The 24,202-nt window shown below is 42.9% G+C and overlaps 1 protein-coding gene across 2 annotated transcripts in view; it reads left to right on the top strand.

The window, feature by feature from the left end:
* Nucleotides 1-6,998: 6,998 nt before the first annotated feature.
* Nucleotides 6,999-24,202, top strand: part of GRID1 (glutamate ionotropic receptor delta type subunit 1) — a 532,881-nt gene continuing 515,677 nt past the window's right edge. For both annotated transcript variants that reach the window (XM_027698622.1, XM_027698624.1), the window contains exons 1-2: nt 6,999-7,292; nt 9,419-9,574. In XM_027698622.1, the coding sequence (XP_027554423.1) occupies nt 7,214-7,292; nt 9,419-9,574 (235 nt within the window). In that variant the 5' untranslated portion in view covers nt 6,999-7,213. The remainder of the gene's footprint in view (nt 7,293-9,418; nt 9,575-24,202) is intronic.

The raw sequence follows: 24,202 nt of genomic DNA, 5'->3' as shown, positions 1-24,202 counted from the left end.
GGCTACATGGAATGGGTTGTTCCCAAGGACCACAAGAAGCATTTTCTGATGGAAATTATTTTAAATTAGATAATTTTTTGTAGACTCTGTATGATATACAAACTTGAAACTACTTAAAATTACTTGTTGACCAGCCAAAAATAAACCTACCATGTTTCCCCTATACCTTCTAGAGAAGTAGGACAGCTGACTGAGTGCAGTAACTAAGGAAAGGAACTTGATGTTCTTGTTCACCCTTAAATTGAGAACTGAATACGATGTTCATGCAACAGTCCACTCAATTAGTCATGAAATGAATCAGTGACTGTGGTGGGAATGGAGCCCAGGAATCATGGCCCCTCTGCTCCAATGGCTGGATTGCACTGCCTTTAAAAACAATCCCTTTTTTTGAATAGGAAATTTAAGATATATCATGACAGTTTACCATACTGTTTTGGCTTTTTTGTTGTTGTTGTTTATTTGTTTGTTTTGTTTCCTCTAAGAGACAAAAATTACAACAAGCAAAAGCTTTGTGACAATAAATTTTGAAGTCAGGCTTACAGTAAGAGTCAAGCTGATGGTTCTGGTATAAAATCTTCATTTCCCTTCCTGGAAACATGAGTATGAATTATGAACTCTATGACTGGGGACCTTTTCTAAAAGAGAACACAAATCCCTGGGAGAATATATTCTCTCCTGCTCTGTCTCTGTGACTGCCATTAATGCTAATGGAGTCAATGAAAAGGCAAATATGCCCTTGTTTGTACAAATGGCTGCAAAGTAAGATGCTATAAAAACACACGGGAAACAAACAAACAAAACAACCCCACCTCAAACAAAGAAAAACCTCGACCCATCAACTCCATGACACAGCATTGCGAGTCAAAAAAGAGACCTTATCAGCTGGTAGAAGTGACCTATTGTAAGATGGTCACTAAGTATAATATGGTTTAGAATAGGATGTTGAGAAGGATCAGGGTAGTTTGGTTTTTTTAAGGTAAAATTACTTTCCACTTAGAGTACTTTCCATTGTGAGGCTTTTAAAGGACTTTGTACCCACAGACTGCATCACTATTTAGTGATGGAATTAGTGCAACTGAAAATGTTCCTATTCTTTGCCTGAGATGCAGCAAAGGGCAGTTTCTGGCTTGTAGCAAAATTTTCTGCTTACATCACTCCTTGGTGGAGTTTGCAGTGAAGTAGGAACAAACATGAGACCAGTTACTGTGTCTTGGCTGCAGGGCAGAACTTTTCAAATGAACGTGTTCAGACTTCTCTGGTTATGGGCTTCACCACACAGCAGCATCTGCTTTACTGGCTTTGTTGCTGTCTAGGGGGGTAAAGTGAGAAGTAGCAAGAATGTGACTTCTCCAGAGTCCTCACCCAACTGAGGTGAAACGCAGGTTAAATTCTAGTAACTTGTTTTCTCCTCTGTCTGGCATACCCACCCTCCAGTTTAAATCAGTTCTAACAAAGCAAGGATGTATTTTTATGGTCAGGTGTTGGTAAATTTTATAATAGTGGAAGTACTGGGAAATGTATTTGCGGTGATCTATAAAACATAGGGGTCATTCTTGGCCCATTGCTACCTGTGACAGTGCAAGACTGGTCACTGTGTATTTATGGTAGCTGTACAAGGAAGGATATCTGGGGTTTTTCTTGTTATGGTTTTCCTTTTGGGATGTGTCTGCCTCTTTGGGTTGCTGTGATGACAGAGGACAGCTGTCCTAGCACTGTCTCATTATCTGTAATAGGCAGCTCATTGAACAGCTCACGAGACTGGACCGTGTGTACAATGTGAGTGGATCAATGAGGCATGCAAGATGTTTTTGAATGGAGTTCCCCTGAAGAGGGTTTAATCTGTTCTATGGAGAATCTTGTAAATTGCTTCTCCCCCTTCAATGAATGCCAGTGAAGTTAGTTCAGAGATTATCTTGATATGGCTACTATTAAATCAGGAACAATGGACAAACACTTTTACTTGGAGAGCCTGCATTCTTATGCAACTGTACTGTAACAAAGATGACAACCATACCTACTTTGCTCCCATTTTTTTTCTTTTTGAAGAAGGATCTCTGCTCAGGAAAAAAGCTTACAGAGTTTAGCCTTTTCCAGTGAGTGTTCAGTGGATATAATAACAAGGAGCTTGCTTAGAAATGGAAGAGAAAGGGGTTTTCCTCGGAGTTACACCCATATCCCATATAGTAATTACAAAGGACTCTTCAGCCACTTGTGTGTTAGAGTTCTCAATCAAATACATATTGATGGTATTAAAATGTTGTGAATAAAGAGATTCCTTTTTGAGTTCCTTCTGAACCAAAGTGTTTATTAAATACAGATGCCAAGACAGAGATTACACTGACCAACACCTATAAAACTTGCCTTGGACTACATTAAGAGTGCATTTATGCAATTATGAAACTGTGGGAGGCTGGAAAAGCCTCTATAGGCCCTACCTATTGTAAAGAAAATGCCTGTTAGAGTAAAATAAGGTGTGAAAAGGCACAGCTGGAAGAGAGGAGTAGGGAAGTAAATATGAATCTTATCAAGATGCAACAGATATTGAACTGATGAAATTAAGCAAACATAAGTATGAATTAGATCAAATCTAGGCTGTGTGTACTCTGCTGAATTAAATCAGGTAAAAATATGGAAATAATAGTGCTTTGCCTTCTTTATGGCATCTTAAAAGGCATGTCAATCCAAATAAAGTTTGACTGTAGCAAAGTTTCAGACTGTTGGTAGGCACACAAGAAATTAATCAAGAATGTTGACTGTCCCACAAAGAACTCTATAATTCAGCAGCCTCTTCTTGCAGACTTTAGTCCATTTACTCCTGGAAGATTATCATACTATACTATCAACTGTGAAAAGAGAAAAGATGGTTTCAATAATCTAAAGAAGCTTCAATAAAGCAACTGAAACTTAGGGTTGTCAATACAAGAGAATGACAATCAAAATGAATTTTTAAACATAAGCATCCACGAAGTAAGGAATGTATAGTAGGTTTGAGATTTTGCATTACTATTTCCAAAGTGAAGCACAGCTGTTCAATTTAATTGCATTTTAAAATGAGAAATTTGACCTTTTTTGTGTGTGTGTTAGCAATAGATATCTTGGCTTGAGATTGTTACCATGTTGTATATGATCATATTTTTGTTTATTTTTTGTTTTCATTCTTCCGGCTTCACAGACTGACCAGGTAAGGGCTGGAGGTATTTGCTGCATCTTTACATTTGTATAACTGATTTAGAGGAGGAGTTCCATTTACTTTCAGAAGGAATAATAATAATTACTATGTGTACAGATGTAGATATATATATATATGCACATATTTTCATATGTGGAAGCCTTGGCTTAGCTACAGTAAATGGGTGGAACTTGAGAGAAGACACGAGAAATGTTGAATCTGAAAGCACTCCATTTATTCTGAGCATAGAGTATAATATGATAAAAGTTTCAATGTTACGGTCTTGCAGAGTTCCTGCTTATGAAGCAGCTTTGTAAATGGTCAGTAAATGTGAGGGGCTTTCCAGACCCAGGCATATCCTGCAGCCATAGTTCTGATGTTGTCTTTCAAAATATGCTTCATTCTTGCCATAGTAGCACAGAGGGACAGAGGCCTGGGTACAAGGCTCTGAGTGTGGCACTGCACAAGCCTTTCAGTTTACCTTTATAGGATACCTTATGTTTCTATTTGCAATGCAGTTTTTGGAGCATTACTCAGGCCATTCTCTTGTGGTAGCAAACCCCATTTTGTACAGGTTTCATACCATGTTCATTCAGATAACAGCAATAAGCACAGCAATAACTCATGATAGGTAAGCCTAAAATCACCACAGTGGTTTGCAAAGGTAATAGAGCTGTCTGAAATCTGCATAGAATCACATCTGTTGCCACAGAGTTGAATTTTGAGTAGTGCCTGTCACTTGAGTTGGGTATTTATGTTGCATATTGCTAATGAGATGCTATTCTTCCATTGGCACTGTAAATCCAGTGGTACCTTGGGTAATAATGTGCTGTGAGTCCCCTATGCAATGGTGATGGAATATCACAGTGACCTACAACATTCTTAATATGCAAAATGTTGGCAAATGGATTAGCCTTTTAGTGTTGATTGCTGCATCTAAACAATGTTCACCCACTGCAAAATGTCAGCACTCTCCTGATGGCAAATGATGAGTGGCAGAATTGAAATGAGTGGTTTCATTTATACTGGGCTTAGAAATGTAACACTGATAGCTTTTTTGGGAAGGAGGGAAATCATAAGGGAATCAGTAAGTGTTATGAAAGACATAATCCAAGTCAAAGTTGTTGGCTTCTTTTGTTGTTGTTGCTGTTAAAAAAAAAAAAGAGAGAGTGGTGGGGGAGGAGAAAGAAAAAATTATGCAAACAATGGGAAAGAAAAGGCAATGCAGCCTGACTGCTGCAACTCTTCATCCTGAAGAGACGCTACTGAATTTGCAGTTCTTCTCTTTGCTGTGGTGGATCCATTTAGGTCTTGTTGTACTTTGCATGTTGCATATCAGATTTTATGGCATTTGAGATATCTTCTAGACATTTTTCTTGTTTGTTGTTGTCCTCTGACTGTGGCCTTCTGCCCAGTTTTGGGGCCTGTTTCAGTTGGTCTGTTCTACAGTATTCTGGGCTCTTGTCTTTCCCCCATCCCTCCCTTGGCTGGGACTGGATCCTTTTCTGCATGCGGAGTGTTTGCTCATGGATTTCACAGGAAATTTTGTAACTTGTCCAATTCACTGGGTTTAGATTTTTAATATTTTATATTACTATTTTATTATTACTAAAGTAGCAGCCAGAGGCATCCGAGCTGAGGTCAGGACCTCACTGTGCAAACTACAGAAAGAGGTAAACCTGCTCCCAAGTGCTTGGAGTGCTACTGATGGGTGCTTGGGTGCCTGCACAAATCATGGGGTTAACAGCTGCATGTTTCTGCAGCTTTCAGGCTAGGATGCCAAAGCACTATTCAAACACAAATAAATTTAGCCTCCTTTACTCTATGAAAGTCAGAGACTGGTTCTGCGGTAACACTTTCCCCCCTCTCTAATTCCCACACATGTACTTGTTACTGGCATATATATGACTCTGGTCAATATGGGTGCTTAACTTTTTAAAGAGCCTGTGTAAGTCACTAAGTGCATATTGATTTGAAGCAAATGTAAATTAGAATTAATTTTGACTTGCTAACGTAGTCAAATAAGGAACATTTCTATTGATCTCTGTCCCAGAAGCCAATTATCTGGATTAAGTGTTTTTATTACATGAAATGCAGAGTATAGTATATATCATTCTGCATTGATCAGTGTGAAATTGCATATTTAAGACAAGGACTGTAAGTAAGAGTAGTTAACAAGTGATTTATTTTTGAAAACCATATCTTGTTTTATTTACCCCCTGCTCTTCCCTGTTCAAAAGCTGTGCTTGTAACTACCACTGAATAAGAGGTTGTTGATGCATGTGGATCAACAGGGATTCTTGTTCATATCATTTCCATTTCGGCTTCCTTCCCTTTCACTCTGCTCCATCTATACTGTGTGTTCCCTCCCCCTTCTGCCTCCCCAGCCACTGTAAAGCTTATCTAGATTTCCTACTCCTTAGCATCGAGCAGTTCTTGTCGTACTGTGCTCTGCATGACAAAAAAATGTTTTCTATATGAAATAAATACATTGCAGCTATCGCTCCTGCAAGCAAGCAATGCTAAGTATCCGGAGAATTTACTAGAGCATATACAGGTGATGGTTATAAAAAGTGTGCTGAATAGACGTCACAGGGATGCTGTAGTAAGTGACAGGGGTTCGGGTGCCGCCGGACCCTCCGTGACCAGCCTCCCGGGGCTCAGCAAGCGGCGGGAACCCGGTCATTCCCTGACGAGCCCTCGGGCTCTGCCTTTCCCTTCCCGGGAGCAGGATGCGGCCACAGCGCGCTGTTACCAGGCTTGCGCTTGCAAGACTGCGACCTCCAGGAATCGCTCTGCTTCCCGTTATCCAAAGGCTGACATTATCTCTATGTATCGCTATAGCGGTCCGTGCCTCAGCCCTACAGCAACTTAATAATCCTGGTAACATCCTGCACTCAACTAATTTTCTTGGCAGTAGTTTTAATTACGTTTCGGGCTCCTGAATGAATTTGTTTTCTCTGGATCCTCGGTATATTGAGACGCTTGTCACGTTTGGGTGCCTGCAATCACTGATGCGTTTGTTTTAGGGGATGAATTAGTCTTCTGAGCCTGAGCATGTCCAATTTATGAATTAGATTTCATTGAAAGCTAGAACAAAACAAAACAAGAAAAGGTTATGCTGTACCACTTTTCTCCCCCACCCCCTCGCCCCCAGCGCGGGGGTAAAAGCCTCTCATTTCCATTTCGCCCCTCAAACGCGCGGACCGTGTCCCGGGCCCGAGCGTGCGGAAGGAGGAAGGGGCAATCCCTCCACCCCGCGGTGCCCCGAAGTTGTAGGAGCGGCAGCGAGAGCGGCCCCACGCCCTTACCTGCGGGGGCGTCCCGCGGAGCCGGGCGGGGGCTGCAGGAGGCCGCGCAGCGCTGGGCGCCCTCCGGGCAGCGGCTGCGGCCCCGCGGACCCTCCCGCGCCCGGCAACGGGGAGCTGCCCACCCGCCTCGCCTCCCTGCGCTTCGAGCATCGGCCCCCTGCCCCTTTCCTCCGGGAGATATGCGTGATACACGTGTACATCTAATTCTGGATGTACCTAGCTGTACCCGGCCGCGATCGGTCTCCCCGCTCCCGCACGGCCGCCCCGGTTCGCCCGCTGCCCCCGTCGCTGCCCGCCCGCCCGCCGTGCCCCGGCGGCACCGAGCGCCGAGGCTCCGCAGTCACGTGGCGCGGGGGGCGGGCGGCGGCGGCGGGGGGGCCGCTCCGCAGTTCGCGGTCTGCCGGCGCCCCGGCACACACCGAGCGCTGGAGGCTCCGCCGCGCCGCCTGCCAACCCGGGATCTACCTCCGTGATTTTTTTTTTTTTTTAAGCCCCGGCTTTTTTTTTTCCTTCCCCCCCCCTCCGCCTGTCCCCATCGCCCGTTTTTACTCGATTTTGGGAAATTCTTGGGTCGCTGCGGGAATTCGGGATTTTTTTCTAAGAGGGGGGTGTTTGGGCATCTTCCCCCGGCGCTCGCTGCCTTGTTCCACCTGCCCTTGCGCCTTTTTTCTTCTTTTCCCCTGTCTGTCTCTCCCACCAAACCCGGGCTGATGTGCTGTGCGAGAGGCTGGAAATGGAAGTGTTGATGCTCTGGCTTTTCCCCTGGATATTTCAGTGCGTTTCGGTGCGGGCGGACTCCATCATCCACATTGGTAAGACAGGGAGCGGGGGGGGATGGAGAGAGACGCGGTAGATAAATATATAAAGGGAGCATCTCGTTTAGCCGCGGTAATGTCACGGGCAGCGGTTGAACCCAACTCCGTGGAGAGACAGGAGGAGGGATGGGAGAAAGGCGGCTGAATTCCCCACCCGGCTCTCCCTGATTGTAAAGTTAGGGGCGAAATGCCGCCTGTTTGCCCGTCCAGGAGCGGGCAGGGGACCCGCCGGGGCCACCGCTGCGGTCTCCCATGTGCCTGGGGAGTCTGTGCTTGGACCTGTTTGCGTGGAAAGGCTTTCCCCCCCCCCCCCCCCCCCGCCTCCTCGCCACCGAAAACAAACAACCGCCCCCATCACCCGAGCAGGAGAGAGGCATAATCTGAACGTGCTCACAGGGAAAACTTTCGGGGAGATAACCCCCTGGTTTGCATCCCCTGTCGTAGCAGGTGTCAGCCGAGCCGGAATGCGGAGGGGGGGGAACTTGGCTGGGAAAGGGTTAGAAAGGAGAGCTTTGCAGCGGCTCTGTGTGTGCGTGTGTCTATGCGCGCAACTGTTGTGGTTTGAATAAGATCTCATTAAAACCCCTGGGCAGCAAGAAGGCTGGATCAGCAGTGGGAGGAAGAGAGGGATGAATAAGAGGCTAAGGAAAGGCTGATGTGAACTTTTATGGCTTCTGGGAGCAAGGCATGGTGATGTCCGCGGGAAGCCTGGCAAGCAAAAGCGAGGCTCTGCAGTCACCTTTTGGCTGGTGTTGAAAGGTACCAGCAGGAACGAAAATGAGGATGTTTAGGGGGGGAGAGGGGGGAGAGAATCACTTGTGGAGGATGATAGAGGAGGAGACGGGAGTACGGCCGGGAAATGAAAAGCCGTAATTCCCACCAGCCTAACGGGGAGGATGAGAGATCAAAAAAAGGAGGGGGCCGGGGCAGGAGCCATCCTGGTGAGGGGAGGCTCCACTGAGACGGGAGGAAACTCTCGTGTCGACCCGGGGCGAGGAAAGGGAGAGGGGGACCAGCCCTGTAACAAGTTTCCCGGCACGGGCAGCTCCGGAGCCGGCGGAGGAGGCTCCGATCATCGCCGCTCGCCTCCGGAGCCTGGGGGCGCAGCCAAGGCAGACAGCATTGCGGAGCCATTAAGGAGACGGGGTCAGCCCTGACCGCAGCGGAGGTCTCCGGCCCAGGGACACTCCCCAGGGCAGGGCAGACCCCGGCGGCACCGGGACCAGCCCCGCGGGGAGGCAAGGAGGCGACGAGGCAGCCTTGGAGAAGTGCCCTGGCCGGGGGCAGAGGGGTGGGCGAAACAACCTCCTCGGGTCTTCCCCTCGGCCCCGCTTCTCTTGCGCGTGTCCGGTGTCACCTCGGCTTCTCCCCGTACGAACTTCGGCCCGAGTACTGTTTGCTAAGTGCTGGCAGAAATAGCGGTCCGGTGAGCAGGAGCGAGGAGCTGCTGTGTGCACAGCTCTGATTTCACACGGACAGTGCACAGGCACGCACGGTGTGAATCAGCAGGACTTTTCCAGGCTGGGGAATAACGTTCTTTTTGCTTGTTTTGTTGCCAGCTCTAAAGATCTCCCACCGCCGCGTACAGCAGGGCAGTAAGCCTGGCGTGGGCACACACACGCTCCGTAGAGAGGGATTTTATGTAACACACATCGCCAGATGTTTTCACGTTAACTGCATAAACAGGACAGCGAAATTACAGCTTTCAGGTTACTGGACACAAATCCTGGCTTCACATTTGTGCGTGCTTGTAAGCTTCAATAAAACTGCGGCCTGAAAGGTGGCATCCCAGGAGCGGCGAAGCAGAGCGAGCAAAAAGTTGGTGGAGTTCCTAAGCCTGCTCCCTTTCTCGTCACTGGCGAAGCGAGTCCCTCACGCCGGCGTGGCTGCGGTTCAGGGCTCCGTAAATGCCAGTGGAGCAGAAGTGGCCCGGAGGAATGCTGAGCTTCCCCGTGCCCGGCCGCCCCCTTGTGTGTCCCGGCCCCGATGCCCCGGGAATGCCCTGCCTGGCACCGTGCGAGCCGGCCCGGAGGGGAGCGGGGGCTCTGGGGCGGCGGGCGGGCCGAGCTGGTGATGAGCGGGGGCCGAACCCTCCTCACCCTCTGCCGCCTTCCTCCCCTCAGGTGCCATTTTCGAGGGCAATGCTGCCAAGGACGACGAGGTGTTCAAGCAGGCGGTGTCGGATCTGAACCTCAATGACGACATCCTCCAGAGCGAGAAAATCACTTACTCCATCAAGCTCATAGAGGCCAACAACCCCTTCCATGCGGTGCAGGAAGGTGAGCGCCCCGGGCGGCACCCACGGGGCGGGCGGGGCTGGGAACGGCATGGAGCTGGAGGGGGACTGTCCCGTCCCGGCGTCGGGGAGGGGGCGCCAGCGCCGGGGACAGCCCAGACCTGTCCTGGCGCTCGGCTGGAAACTTTCCTTCGGTCGGGGGTCGGCGCTGTCTTACAAGGAAAGTGGAGGGACGGCGCGGTGCGGTGGCGGCGGCGCCGAGTCCAGCCCAGCTCAGCCCGGCCGTGCGGTGAGGGCAGCCCAGACTGGGAGAGAGAGCAGGGCAGGGCACGGGGGGCTCCGCATCGCTCCTGGATCCGCAAGCGCCCCCTCTCTCCGCCGCCGCGGAGGGAAGGCCGGGCCCTGGGCCCCACCGCCGCCCCCGATCCCCCATCAGGGACGCGGCGGGACAGGGCAGGAGAGCGGGTCCCGCCCGGAAGGGAGGGGGTCATGCGGCACCGAGGGGCCGGGCAGGGGGATGCCGCGCTTGCGGGAACGGCCGCGGATGGTGGCGGGGCGTCTCTGCCCGAGCATCCGCCCCCGCGCCCCTCGAGGGGAGGCAGAGACGGGGTCAGCGCGGAGCTCCATCCCGGGGAGCTGGGGAAAGGGCAAGGGAGCCGGCTGGAAACCTGCCCAGAGTATACGAGTTCTGACAAGTCCCTACGTGGGTAAATAATTTCAATTAGATCTTTTGCAAAAGGGAAACGTTTAAATTAATCAGCTTGCCTTTACAAATAAGACTTTAAAAAGATATTATTTGTGATTTAATGAAGCGAAGGTTAATTATGGCCTGGGTTATTTCAGAAGCTGCGTTTTTCAGTAGTAATTATTCTAGAAACAGAGAGCTATTTATATATCCAGACTAGAATATTTAAAAAAAATGATTCATCACCATCCTTACCCTTAGTTTTACAGAGCACAGTGAATCTTTCCCGGTATGAAAATTTGCATTAATCCATATGTATTTATGTCTAAGTTGTGTACATGCAAATTATGGCTACAAAATTACACCAAATGTTAATTTTCATGAACTCTGAACAATTTCTTTAGCTATCTCTTTGCCTCAGAGTAGGTGCTAGTTAATATCATGCACATTCAGGAGAAATAGTAGTAGGTATCTTTTCAAGGGCCTCATCCCATTGACAGTAGGATTCTTCCTGCTGCTCTGAAAGCTTATCAAGGTGGTATAAAAATAATCTTTATGAAATGGGAAGAAGGGGACTTTAAAACAAAACTCCACCCACATCAGAGGAAAATAAAAGTCTCTAAATAATGGCGGGTTGATTTACTGGCAAAGAATAACTGAACAATTGGATCTTCTTACATTTGCAAAAAGCTCAGTGTCCTATATTGGAGCTTATTCATATTCATGGAAGTGACAGTAGTTGGCTGGCTGAACAATTGCTTTCAACAATGTCTCTCCTCAGAAGTTAAACTTTATGAAACAATTTTGAATGCCCAAGGATCTGAGCTGACAGTCTGGCGGATGGGGTCTCTGCTCAGTTTTGTTGAAAGCAGAAAAGCATGACCCACTGGAGGATTCTTCTTAAACTAGGATTTTTTTTTGTTTGCCTTTTTTTTTTTTTTGATTTGGTTGTTTGGTAAGCTTGAAGACTGGTAGTATTGCATTTTGGATGCCTATCTTGAAAATAAATTTTCTCTGTTGAAATTCTGTGTGGCATCCACAGAAAAGAATCTGGTCAGATTTTCAAGCTTTTTGGTATAGAATCTTTGTGCTACCTCAATATATGTAAATAAAGATGTTTTCTGCTGTCCCTTCCAAGATGTTCTTTCAGGACTCACGTGCCCATTGCAGCTAGAAATGCTCACTGATGAACTGATACAATGCTTGGAGAATTAAGAAAGTGGTTGATGAACGTTCACAATTCCAAAAAAAACTTGTTCTCCATCACTACTTCATTAAGGCACATCAAGGTGTCTTCTTTTGGGACGACTATGAAATGATCCTATCTGCAAGCCAAAGCTTGCCACAATGGGAGAGCTAAGCAAAGAGTGTGAGACTTTGCTCAATTTCCTGGCTTGCTTTATTGGCTTAGGTCTTTATTTTCTTTACTTTACATTTAATTTCCTACTTTTGAAATCATTATACAACACGCTGACAGAATGATCCACGGGAAGTCCAAGTTGCTGGTCTGTTCTTACTGAGCCGTGTTGCATTGCCCAGTGTTATTTGGTGTTGTTCTGACTATTCCAAATCTCGCTGTATCTCACCCTACAGATGTCCTGCTCATTCAATAAAATTTGCAGGTAGTAGTCAAAATAACCTGGAGCGATTCCACCGCCCAGACTGCTCACAGAATCTTGCTGCTGCTATGTAAAATGCCCTGACATCCACATTATTCTTCTGGAGCGTCTTTCCAAGCAGCACCATGGAAATCAATGTTGCAAGCCTTAGTTTCATAGGGATGGAACTTTTTATAGTAAAAACCAATTTGGAATAAAAATAGACCATTGTAATACTACCACCAGAATAGTTCATATGAACAAACCAATCACAAATATTTCTTATATTTGAGTTGTCTTTTGCACAATCTTGTGAGACAACATTGTAAATTATTCCTTAAGTCTTTTAAAAAGAGTGCTGCAAGCAAGGGCCTTTATTTAAATGATTTTATGCTGGTAAAATGATGGAGAGTCATCACTCCATGTAACAAAGTCTGTTACACAATAACCAAACTTTAATTACTGATGGAATAACACGTGTTTGACCTGGCATTTATTGTGCAGTTGGAGAACATCTGCATGGGTGGGAAGCATGGAAGGGTAGTACCTGCAGGGTTTTCTCAGCAGAAGCAGTGCATTCACAGAACTAAAGGCAAAACAGAAGATACCTTGCATTGTATAGAGAGTAGTTTTCAGTGCTGGATGGTGCTGAGAAGTGTTGCAAGATTTTGAAAAAAAACCCCAAACAAACCACGTAAAAAAGCTGTAGGGACTTCACTTTAGGGAGAAAAGGACACTATTGTGATAGTCTCACATGACTCAATTAGGTAAATGAAATTCAGATGCTTTTTCTTCAAACTCTTGGTGGACCCTCATGTTAATGGTAGCCAGGTGTCAGCAAACAGTAATTAACAAAAGGTGTAATTTGTGTTTCATTCTTTGTTTTTCATTTTAATATATATTGCATAAACAAGATCCTGTTGTGCTGATAAGTAATGAGATTATTTTGGCCCCATCAGTCATTCTATAACAAAGTGTGGCAAATGGGTGGAAGGAACTCCAGTGGCAAGGGATGTAACAGTAAAGAATAAATAGACCCTGGTGTATGCATAAAATAGGACTTTGTTGTCTGCCCTTGCAAGCAATCACTGCATTTTGTAGAATATTGCTTTTATGTATGCGGCAATTACTTGAGGGAAAAATTGTTTCTCACTGACTGTCATGGGAGGAAATATACATGGGGAATCATTGTTCTTTTCATAAGATTTAGAGAAATGAGCTCAAATCACAAACATGAAGTTAAACTATATCTTTGCTTCCACAAGAGCTCTGTGCTCAGTTCCAGTTAAGTGATTGCAATGTGAGGTCAGAAGTGCTTGTGTGTGTGGTGTGTATTTAAGCTACTACTGTGGTAACCTTTTTGTGATTCAAGGACTCAAATAATCTCAAAGCTGTGAGAAACTTTGAAGCTTTCAGTTCAGATTGGGATTTTTGAGCCTGCCATTGGTGTTGAAAAGGGACTGGGTGCATGACATATGGGTGGCAAACAGGTTTCCAGATGGGCTTGAAAACACGATGACATGTTTAAACTAAAAAAACCAAACAGAAATAATGTGTAAGTTTTTAACATGTTGCTTTTGAATGGGGCATAGTTAGCTGTAGGTCAAAACTGGGACATAGGAAAGCTAATACTTAACATTTGTTGTGCCCTTAGGAGAGGGGATACAAAGGAGACTGTTACTCAGAAATTGTGAAACTTTCAAACCCTGTTTCTCAGCGGATGGTGCTTACACATCTATGGAGCTGAAACTTGCTGTTCTCTCTGCATAGCAGTTTCAAATGAATTGTTTCTAATTTGGGCAGCCTTGTATGTGTGCTTGTTGATGTTAAAATGCTGTCAGTTCTGCAAACCAGAACAAATTTTCAAAACCCGAATGTGATTTGAGATCAAGAATGGTATTCCATAAATGAGTTTATTGTTAGTCCCATACACACTGCTGTGGTTTCAGAGCAACTCGGAGCTGATGACTTTTGGGGTATCTGTGTTGTGTGCCACTGAGTGAATCTGATCTGTTCTCATAGTCTGCAGCACTTGGTGCCGATACATACAAATAGAATAGAATAGACAGGATAGACCATTTCAGTTGGAAGTGATGTACAACGATCATCTAGTCCAACTGCCTGAATAATTCAGGGCTGACCAAAAGTTCAAGCATGTTGTTGAGAGCGATGTCCAAATGTCTCTTAAAACAGTGACGGGCTTGTGGCATCGAGCACCTCTCTAGAAAGGCTGTTCTAGTGTTTGACCACCCTCTCAGTAAAGAGATGCTTCCTCATGTCCAGTCCAAACTTTCCCTGGCACAGCTTTGAACCATTCCAACACATCCTATCACAGGATCCCAGGGAGAAGAGAGCAGCACATGGTTCTTGATCCATCTCTGCTTAGTGCATATATTTCATGTTACAACCACTGTTTCTTTCGAAAAGTTTTGGTTTTTTTGACAAGGTATAAGTTGATCAATGTATAGATAACTAAGGCAAAATACAGACCCGGAGAATGGGACTCAGCAGCTCCATTGCTATTTACATTTATTTGTGAAATATTACATATACAAATTAATGGGGTTTTTTTGTTGTTTGTTTGTTTGTTTGTTTGTTTTTAAACAAACAAATCTTTATTGATTTGACTGCACTGGATCGGAAAACTTAGTTCACAGAGAGAAATCATAGACTGTGCCTAGATTTTTAAAGTAAAACATAAAAAAAAATAAAATCCCATCTGCCAGAATTGCAAAGGATTGGTTTATATTGACGTACTGTCAGTTTTTCTCCAATGTTTTCTCTTGAGCCTTTCACTGTCAGGTAACTACCTTTATCTGCTCTTCTTCCATGGTTTTCTCGAGCACAAGTTTCACACTGTTTTCATCAGGGCGCGAGGTCTTATTTGGAAGTTCGTACTCTGAACTCTCTGGAATATATATTGTTACATACTTTCTTTTCCCAAATTCAATCTCAGTTTTCAACACTTTTTAAAAACCAACCAGAAAGAGTGTTGTTAGGGGCTCCTTCCCATGGTCAGAGAGGCCTTGCTGTGCAACTAAACATTTTTTCTACTAGTTTGCTGCATTGAAGAGCTGTTGCTCAGTGGGGTGCATGGGCTTAACAGTTTTACCTCCTTGTGCCCTCTGAGATCAGACAACGACTTGTCAAGGACTGCCACAGTGAAGACATCTGTGACACTGTCACCTCATTGTGCTTGTGTTTTTAGGCTCTATGGTTGCACGTTTCATTGTATTATAAACCCAAGTGTTTTTCGGAGCTAAAGAAAACAGCAAATTAAAATGCTCATCTCTTCCCTTTCTTGTGGTTTTATTATGCTGAAAGCAAAGACCTGCAGTAGGAAGAAAAGGAATGACAGCCTATGGAGTCCTTCCGCGCTGAGGATGAAGGCAGGCTACAGACTATGGGGCAAACATCCAAAGACACTTCGTTTCGTGTTTCATCCCCACTTGTTTTGTTATTTTATAGCCAACAGCTATTCAGGTTCTGGTCACAGATTAACTGCAGGTGCAAAATACTTGGTTCTTTCAGGAGGAATTCCCAGCAGACATATTCCTGGTACAGCTTGGGTGTTTTACAGGCCGTACCAGCGCTAGTTCCACCCCAGCCATGTGCTCTGATTTTATGGAGGCTCCGACCATTTCAGGCTGGGGCTGAGCTTCCCAGAGCTCAGTGTCACACTCAGTGTGAGACTGTCACACATCTGGGTGCAGCAGTCAGGGGAAGATGTGCTGCTGTGGGGTCACAGATCAGCATCCCAAGGTAGTGAGAGTCTTTTTGTGGAAACACCAGCAGTGTGGTTGGGACCTGATCAGGGCATAGAGTCCTTTCCCAGCCTAGAGGAAGTTGGTGGTTGAGAAGTGGCCGTGGGAGGTATCTCAGCACTGCTTGCTGTGGGGTATCAGGGTATCCCTTGTTATTTTCATGCTTTGCAGTTAAAAGACTTTTAGTCTGAAAGAGTTTTAAACTCAATTCTTCTCTCTTTTCTGTTTGCAGACTTGCTAATACCTTTATTTCCATCTTGGTTGTGGGTCACCCATCTGTTTTAAGGGTCTCATATAAAAGAGAAGCTGCAGGTTGGGCTAGAGTTCTTTTTTAGTACCTAATGGACTTTCCCATTGATCCTGCTGCTGATCCTGCTCATTTACCAAGGAGCTGCAGTTGTTTTTTTTTTATTCTGGGATTTCATTATAGACAATATGCTACATCATTAACTAGTATGCTGGAAATTATCCCAAAAGTTCAGAAAGAAACACTGTTCATAAAAACGTTAGCAAATGTGTTTCAGGGTTAAAGATTGTCTTTATGGTTCTCTTATTTATTTATTAATTTATTTTTTAAAGAAAAAAAAATTTCTGAGTGTTTGTTTGTCTGTGGCAGCTGTTCTCAGTCATTAATGTGGAGGAGGATCTGTAAATGTGAAATGAGTATACAAAACCGCCTCAGCCTGATCTAGTTAAAATGATGGCCCAAGACAAGGCTCCTGAGCTGTGAAATACAATCTGTATATATGCATACACATGCTGGCCCATATACTCCATACAAATAACTTAATTGCTAGACTTACTGTAGTGTGTCCAGCAGGGAATATGCCTTGAGCCTTTCTCTGTTCAGTCTTCAAGCTACAGATGATTAGGGGATTGACTATCTAAGTATTACATTTTAAATTGCATCTTCACACTTGCTGAATGAGATGAATTTAATATTTTGATGTGATTTATCATGCTAAGCTTGAGCCACGCAGTGAAAGGAGTTAAAGCTACACTTTCCTTGAACAGAGGGGATATTATTATGTTTATTAAACTGTACATAGTTACCATAGTTGTTTACTGGAAGGAAAACAAAACAAAGCCTCAAAGCTCAGTTATACAACTATAATAGTTCCTGACTGTAAGACTACAGCACACTAAAACTGTGGCTGAAACAGTTACTTTGGATTTAACTTTTCGTCGTTTCAGAGCAACCATAGTCAAACTCATTTTTTAGGCAAAGATCAAAATGTTTTTTATACTTTTATTCATAATGAATTTCCTCTGAGGGGAATTCCTGCTGTGTCTTTGTCTCTGTCATCTCATGCTTAGAGGTGTTTTTTTTCAATTTGCCCCTCAGAAAAAAAGAAATTACTTAGATTATATTGTTGGAATCATGCTGCTGTGAGAGTCTTGTAATTATAGGAAATTAACCTTTTTTTTTTAAACCTGAAAATATCTGTGTTTATCTGACAGTGCCCTGTTAGAAATGGCCCACTCAGGTCTTGCTTTTCTGGCAAGAGGTTTTTCCATAATTTTCAGGTATTTGAGTTGATGACTTTGATAAATGGTTTACATGTTAAATTTCACCTTTTTTTTTAGGTAATAGTACTTGCAGTGATTTTTTTACATATGGAAATATTATGTGGTGCTTTCCATTTGGACACCTGGTGAAGGTGGCCAGATTTCAGACTGAGAAATGAAACATTTTATGTACGGGGCACATACAAGTTGTGCAGTGTACATTAGATTACTTGACACAAAAATGTGTCAGCTCTGAGGCTGAAATCCTGGATGTCATTCTGAGAATCCTTTCCATTTCTGTCTTCACTGAGGAATGGGAGCAGCTGAGGCTGATCCTTAGTGTAGCTCTTTTGTTATTAGGATTCCTGTTGATGAGAAAATTGAAGTGAGACCATTAAATAGCATGCAACATTTTGAGAACCTCATTTTATATCATATGTAGATCTGTAATCATTTCAAAGGTAGATAATAACGATATGCTAATATGCCAAGTTTTCTTTCATTTACATAACTTTAAGGCAATAAATATCTGAAATGAGAACCATGTTGAAAGGATTTCTTTTATGTTTTTCCTAATAGCTTGCATTTAATTATAATTTGGAGACCTGATTGCTGTGTTTGAAAGAGTGTTCAGGTCTGTGGGTTTGGAGTGCTTTTTACAGCCCGAAAGGTTTGTCTGATCAGGAAGCAGCTGTCTGTGCTAGCACAGCTTTTGTGAAATTCCATTCCTTTGACCCTGTTGTGACATCTTGGTGCCTGTCTGTGTTTTTCTTTTGGCCGTTCACGTATTTAGTTTTGCAGTAAGAATACTGGAAAGCACTACCAGCCAGTCCTTAAAGGTGGAAAGAACCAAGAGGCATTAATTTCAAGTGCTGTTTGGCTGCATTAAAACACACAGCAGGGTTTCTACTGCTTGACCTCACTGAGAACTATTCCCTTAGCAACCTTTCACAGAGGGAGTAAAAGGACAGTAAGAAAATGATTCCCCCTCTCCCCCCCCCATATTCAAGAGAAATAATATCTAAGAAATTAATTTATTTCTTATAAATATGCCAGTCTCAAACCAAAAATCTCCCAGTGGGCCCAAGCTTTCATTAAGTATCCTGTTTCTCAGTCCAGTCATTTAATCCTCTGCTTTTTAACTTACTTATCTGAGTCTTAGAGATTTTAACTAGTAGCATTGCTGATGGAATGCTTTCCATATCCTCAAAATCTCATTGACAATCTGGTTTGTTCTTATTTAGAAATTGAATAAAAGGATTTTCCATAAAAGTGAATGTTTGCGAAGTTAATGAAAATTGTCTTTGTCAGTGGGTAAATAACTCTACTTTATACCATTACTAGGTGTTTAGGAAACATCAATTATTTGTTGCTTGATAATACTTTCAAGAGAAAAACTGTGTAATGGTCTAGAGCACTTCCATAGCCCTTTGTCTTCTTAACCTCTCTGCTCCTGGATAAAGGTAAAACTTGTGATGGTGGAAGGAGGAATTGACTTATGGGAGGGAGAGCTTCTCTGTGTCTTTTAGTGTTTGCAAACCTTTGACTTAATCTTACATTTATTTTAAAAATGCTTTAGAATGCCAAGGTATAAATTGAACATTGCCTTGTGAGAAATATTAGCTGCATTTGGATAGAAAGGATTGATGATTTGCCCATTTGTTATCCTAGTTGAGAGTATTTTTGGAATGAGAACTGTTATCTGAGAGGCTCAGAGAAAAGGAACGTAGGATATGTTGTCTGCAAGGGTAAAACTATAAAGGGCTAGGGTGTTGAAGTGCACAAAAAATAAAAGGGAGCAACCCAATGATATGCTTTATTTTTACTGAAACTTTTTTTTCCTTCTATTTGCTTTTAGCTTGCTTTTGTCCTGAAGTTCTTCAGTTACTGTGGAAGTAACACTGTTTCTGACATAGGTAGGATTTAGTGACCCACAGAAACAGAAAAGGCTTGTTCTTCCTCCGGTCTGAGCAAGATGCTTGCACAGTATGGGTCTGGATTTTTAAAGAGGCTGGAGTAGGGCAGGGATACCACAGCATTAGCCAAGGAATCATTTTGCAGGTAATCAGCCCATGGCAGGCATTTCACTTTCCAAGAAAAGAAAAAGAATTTCCAAAATCTGCTCAGAGGACAAGATTGGGAAAGATATAGTCCACCAGAAGTTGAGGTTGACTAAACCTCAGCTTGCAGAAAGCCACTTGCCCAGGACACCTTGAAATGAGAGTGCCTATATCTGAGTTAAAGTGTTGTATAGTCCACATAAAAAGTAATTTCACGTTTCAGCACTACGTAGGTTGTTGTTTTTTTTTTTCTTTAAAAGGCCCCCAACAAATTTGAAGGGAGCTAGTGGACTGTGTGTGGTAACTCTTAGAACATTCGGAAGGAAGGTCTTGAAGCAAGGCTTCTAGACAAGCAGTATCCTCAGCCATGAGTTAGTGCACCTGTTAAATGTGTTGGAGTGCTTTGACAGCCAGTGGAGTCTTCCCTTGCTTCTGGATGGGTACTCACAAGTCAGCAGCATAGGGAAGCAGAGGTGCTGTTGTCAGGCATGATTAGAGACAGCCTCCTTAAAGTAGGTGGCTGAAGGAATCTTCCTCTCCCTTCTCTGCCTGTGGCAGGCAGGGTGTGGAAAGCTTGGTTCCCAAATTGGTTTCTAAAGGCCTAATGCCTTGTCGTGTGTAGAGGGCAGTTTACAGTTTTTTGACCGTAGTGTGTTCTCTTTGCTTTTACACTTTACTTAAGAATATAATGTGATGTCAGCTAAAACTCAGAGTCATCTGGGCAATGCAATGACCACTGATACCTGATCCTTCCAGAATCAAATCTGCAATCCTAGTTCTCAAAAGGCATTTTACTGTCTTTTGTTAGACTAATTTTGCAGTAATCTAATATTTTTCTCAGGAAGGGTTTCCTTCTGTTATCCTTTTGGTCTGTGTCTTATTGCCAAGTCAGAGATTGTACAGTTGTAGCTGGCATTTTTATGCTTGGGGTTCTCAACCAAAAATCCAGTTTCTCAAAGGCATACAGCTGGAGAGACATAGACCACTGCCTGTGGTTCTACTTTTCAGAGCCACCTCATCCCTTCTAGCCATGCCCCATTTTGTATAGTCCATCATTCTGCTTTCTGGTGAGATTTGTAAATGCAAATTGTTTCTCCAAATTCTGATGTCTTTTTTACCTGTTTTCTCTTGTTGGGCAGCATGGTGTTCCCCCCATACTTCCCTCTTCCCTGCCACTGCTCAATGCAATAGATTTTATGAACAGGCTTTTTGTGATTTGCTGGATTATTCTATTTCCACTGCATTTTAATCATCGTGATGACAACATCTGTTGGCAGCAGTACACAGCTGTTTTTTCAGAGTATATTCTAAGGTTTGTAAATTACTGTATCTACATGACACAACTAAGGTTTTGTCTTTTTCATTTACATTAAAAGAAGTGACACTGCATTACAGAAATGAAGAGTGACTCTGTGAGACTTTACTGCCTTACAGTGACCACCAGGGGAAACCTTTAACTTTCATGTAGCTTCCTCTATGTTACCTGCTGCACTGAGCCTTGCATTACAGAATTAAGTCTTTCATCCTGCTTTCAGTGATGGGTGATCTTCCTCTCTCTCTTTTTTTTTTTTTTAAATTTTGTTTTAGATTTTAAGCTTTAAAGCTGTGTATGACTGACATTGTAAGGAAATGGAGAACACACGTGGACAAGAAGCCAGTGGTGCTCCTTGAGGGCATCACAGTAGCCCTAAAGAATGGCAAAATATCAGGAATGTAAAAAAGAAATTACAGCAGTGGTCAGTTATATTTGCTATAGGGCTTTCTGGCAAGGTTAGCAGTTAAATGCATTCAGACTAAAATGGTCAAAAAACACTTCATAAAATGCCCATTTACTAGAAGGCAGATTATGTATTGCCATAATTTTAAGGTATTTGTATATTCTTCCTTGTGTTAAGCATCTTCAAAGAGATGTTATTCTTTAGACAGCTCAACATGCAGAAAAGCAGCTGGTGGACATAGTTTGTGGATCAAAACCTGGTGTTCCTATCCTGCACTCATGGTGGCAATGGGGCTCTAAAATGGATTTTGGTGACCCTGATAACTAGTTTTTTGTTGTTGTTGCTAGCCTGCAGGGAGACTATTTGTAATCTGGAGTCTTGTCTCTAGCCTTGAGAAGTAATGGAGGGTTGTGTTGAGTCAGTGGAAGTGGCACATCTCCTAAAGGATGCTGTAAGAGGAAGGCTTGAAGCAGGGTGTATGTCATGGTTTGGTTCTGAAATATATTTTATTAGAAAAATAAATTAATAAGCTGTGACCTGGTCTAATTGACAGAGAAACAAATTATTTTGGATCTCTTGTGTTTGTAAAAAGAGAAAATGTGCTTTGAAATGTTGCTGTTCTTTTATGCTTGCAGGGAAGAAAAGCTTATAGTCTGTAACTTACTTGTGACAGACCTACAATGTAGAACGTTAGGTTTATTTTTTCCCGTTTCAGAAATAGCACTGCTAAATTGCCCAGGGGTGTAGTTTACCTCTGTACAAAACCTGTGCATGGAGTGTAAGTTAACTGTAAAATTCATACACTGTAAAATGCAGCACATGAGCCCAGAGAACTACTGTACAAGACCCTAGAGAAAAATACGTATCATACATGCACACAACACTTCACCTGGCTAAATTCAAGTTAAACTCAGTCTCAAGATGATCAAGGGACAGGCAGTGAGCCTGGATTTCTCAGTTCACTTTCTGGGACAATTGGGTGAACTAATAAGCTACAATTGTTCTCTCTGAGATTGAAGAAGAAATAGGAGGAGTTTTTTTGAGTGCAGAATAGCACAGTTACTGTCAGAAAGGCTCTGCTGGCTCCAGTGCCCCTGAAAAGGGCCTCAAGGCAAATTGAAGTCCTGTGTCGATTTGCCATTTAAATGTTCCCAGATACTTTCTTGGTGAGGTGTATCAGACTTAGGAAATACAAATAAATGTATGGATGTAGAAAGTTCTGCCATATCTCCATCTCTTCAAGGTTGCCTTGAGCGTGTAATTTCCAAATATCTTGTCAGATTATCAGATTAACTAGGAAATAGTCATAGATCCTAGGGTCTTTGAAAAACACACTTTGAAGCTAAGAATTGTAAGTGGTATCTTCAAGATTTAGCATGTTATTACAATAATGATAAATAGTTTGAGAATTGATAGAAAAACATATGATTTTGTTGATAAGATGCAAACAAGCTGAAGAAGCTTGTCTAAAGCTCAAATAAACATATATGAGAGAAAATGAAATTGCTCCTCAAAAAAGATCTATATATATGCGAACTTTTGCAGTCCTTTTATTGTATTTAAATATTTTTGGTGATGTTACTTTTATTGAAAAAAAAGGTTGAATTATTTTGACTTTTGGTCAGAAAGTTTACTAACAGATATGACATTATCTTTGCAGACATAGTTTGATCGTGGTCTCATAAATCTAATATTACAAAGTTCTGTGACTTTCTTCATGAGAGGTTGTTAATATGAAGTGTGTCTGTGTTCTTTCCAAAAGATTGCCAGTTATCTTTTTTTTCCAGGGTATCCTTATTTGCAAATAATAGTTCCTGTGGGAAAAGAGTGGCCATCAATGTAATAGAGTGTTCACACTGCTTTAAAAAATTGTGTCCACGATGCATTCATCTAGAATAATATTGAGATTTAAGTTGAAGATGGGAAATATTTGCTGACAGGACTGGCCTCAAGGCATTCTTTTTTCTTCCTAAATGCTGATAAAATTGCTTAAAATGTTCTTAAGGATATCGATGGTTGTCTCAAGATGGATATATTGGCTTAAAAAAGGATTATTCCATTCTCTCCATAATTATATTCTCCTTTTGATGAGATTTTACAGGAAACTAATTTTATCTCTTTTTCTATATAAAACTATTAATATAGAAAGTAAACTTTTTGAGAGTATCAGTTATGTTCATACAGAGAAAGGTCAATTGGTTTTCTGGATGCTGGCCCTCCATTAAGTTTTATATTGTAGAAGCCTGACTCTAATTTTGGTTGCTGGTGAATGAAAACTCCTAGTTGAAAAGAAATGGGAGTCCCACTGCAGTTTCTCATATGTTTTCCAAGCTCTGATGTGTATAACATAGGAAGGAAGACAAAACTTGGTTTGTGACCTCTGTTTGTGCTCTTGGGATTGGAGTTCCACTTCCCAGTGCTCACGTAGTGTTATCACATAGTTCATGCCTCCTTCTGACCAAGAAGGGCCCAAGAAAGGATATTCCTCTTGAAACACAGCTTAAGGTGCATGGTGGTCTTTTGCTTCATCCCTTGTTTTCTTTCCCTGCATTCTCATCTCTGGCATCCTTTGATCACCCAAAGGACCAGACAGGCCAGAGGAAGCAATAAGATGTTTGGTGTATTAGTCTGGTACCTGTTGGTTAATTCTGTTATCACTCAACTGCATTGGCTTAAACCAGAACTGGGTTAAACAAGATGTGGACTTGGGAAGAAATTTTTCACCCTGGTGTGATTGACTCCTTGATTGTATTTTCCTGTGAGTTCAGAGAACTGGAGTCAGTGACTCCAATGATCTTTCCAGCTTTGCCCCCCCTGGCATGGACCATAAGTACAGAACTGTGGAGTCATTTAGGTTGGAAAAGACCTTTAAGATCATTGACTCCAACCATAAAATGACAGTATGCTCATTGTTATTGACCTCATGCTTATGTTTATTTTCCTTAAAATGACCTGTTAAATCTTTATTTGTAGTACTGAGGGATCCTCTTATCACTAGCTAACTACAACGACTAGAATAATTGACTGTCATTCATGAATGATAAGCCATTATCTAAGTGCTGACAAGGAGAGGAACAATCCCCTTGAGTTTTCAAGTCTCAGTTCTTTCCTTTAGGGAAATAGAATGTGAAGGAGAACCCTCTGTCTTTGGAGGTATAAGCCTCAGAGATATATAATGAAGAAGAGATTTCAGGATGTCTGACAGCCATAAGTTCAGAAATTGGCCTGTTTGCCAAGCATGACTGTTTCTCTGTCGTAGGGGAGACTAGAAATCTTTAGTGGCTGTAGTTGAGTGCTTGTAAACTAATGAGTGATTATTTCATCTTCTGTTTATACC

The sequence above is a fragment of the Neopelma chrysocephalum genome, unplaced genomic scaffold (assembly GCF_003984885.1).
Source record: "Neopelma chrysocephalum unplaced genomic scaffold, ASM398488v2 Primary Assembly neopelma1_131, whole genome shotgun sequence".
Lineage (NCBI taxonomy): Eukaryota > Metazoa > Chordata > Aves > Passeriformes > Pipridae > Neopelma > Neopelma chrysocephalum.
Note: the sequence above shows the minus strand (reverse complement) of the source record. Positions and strands in the feature narration are given on the sequence as shown.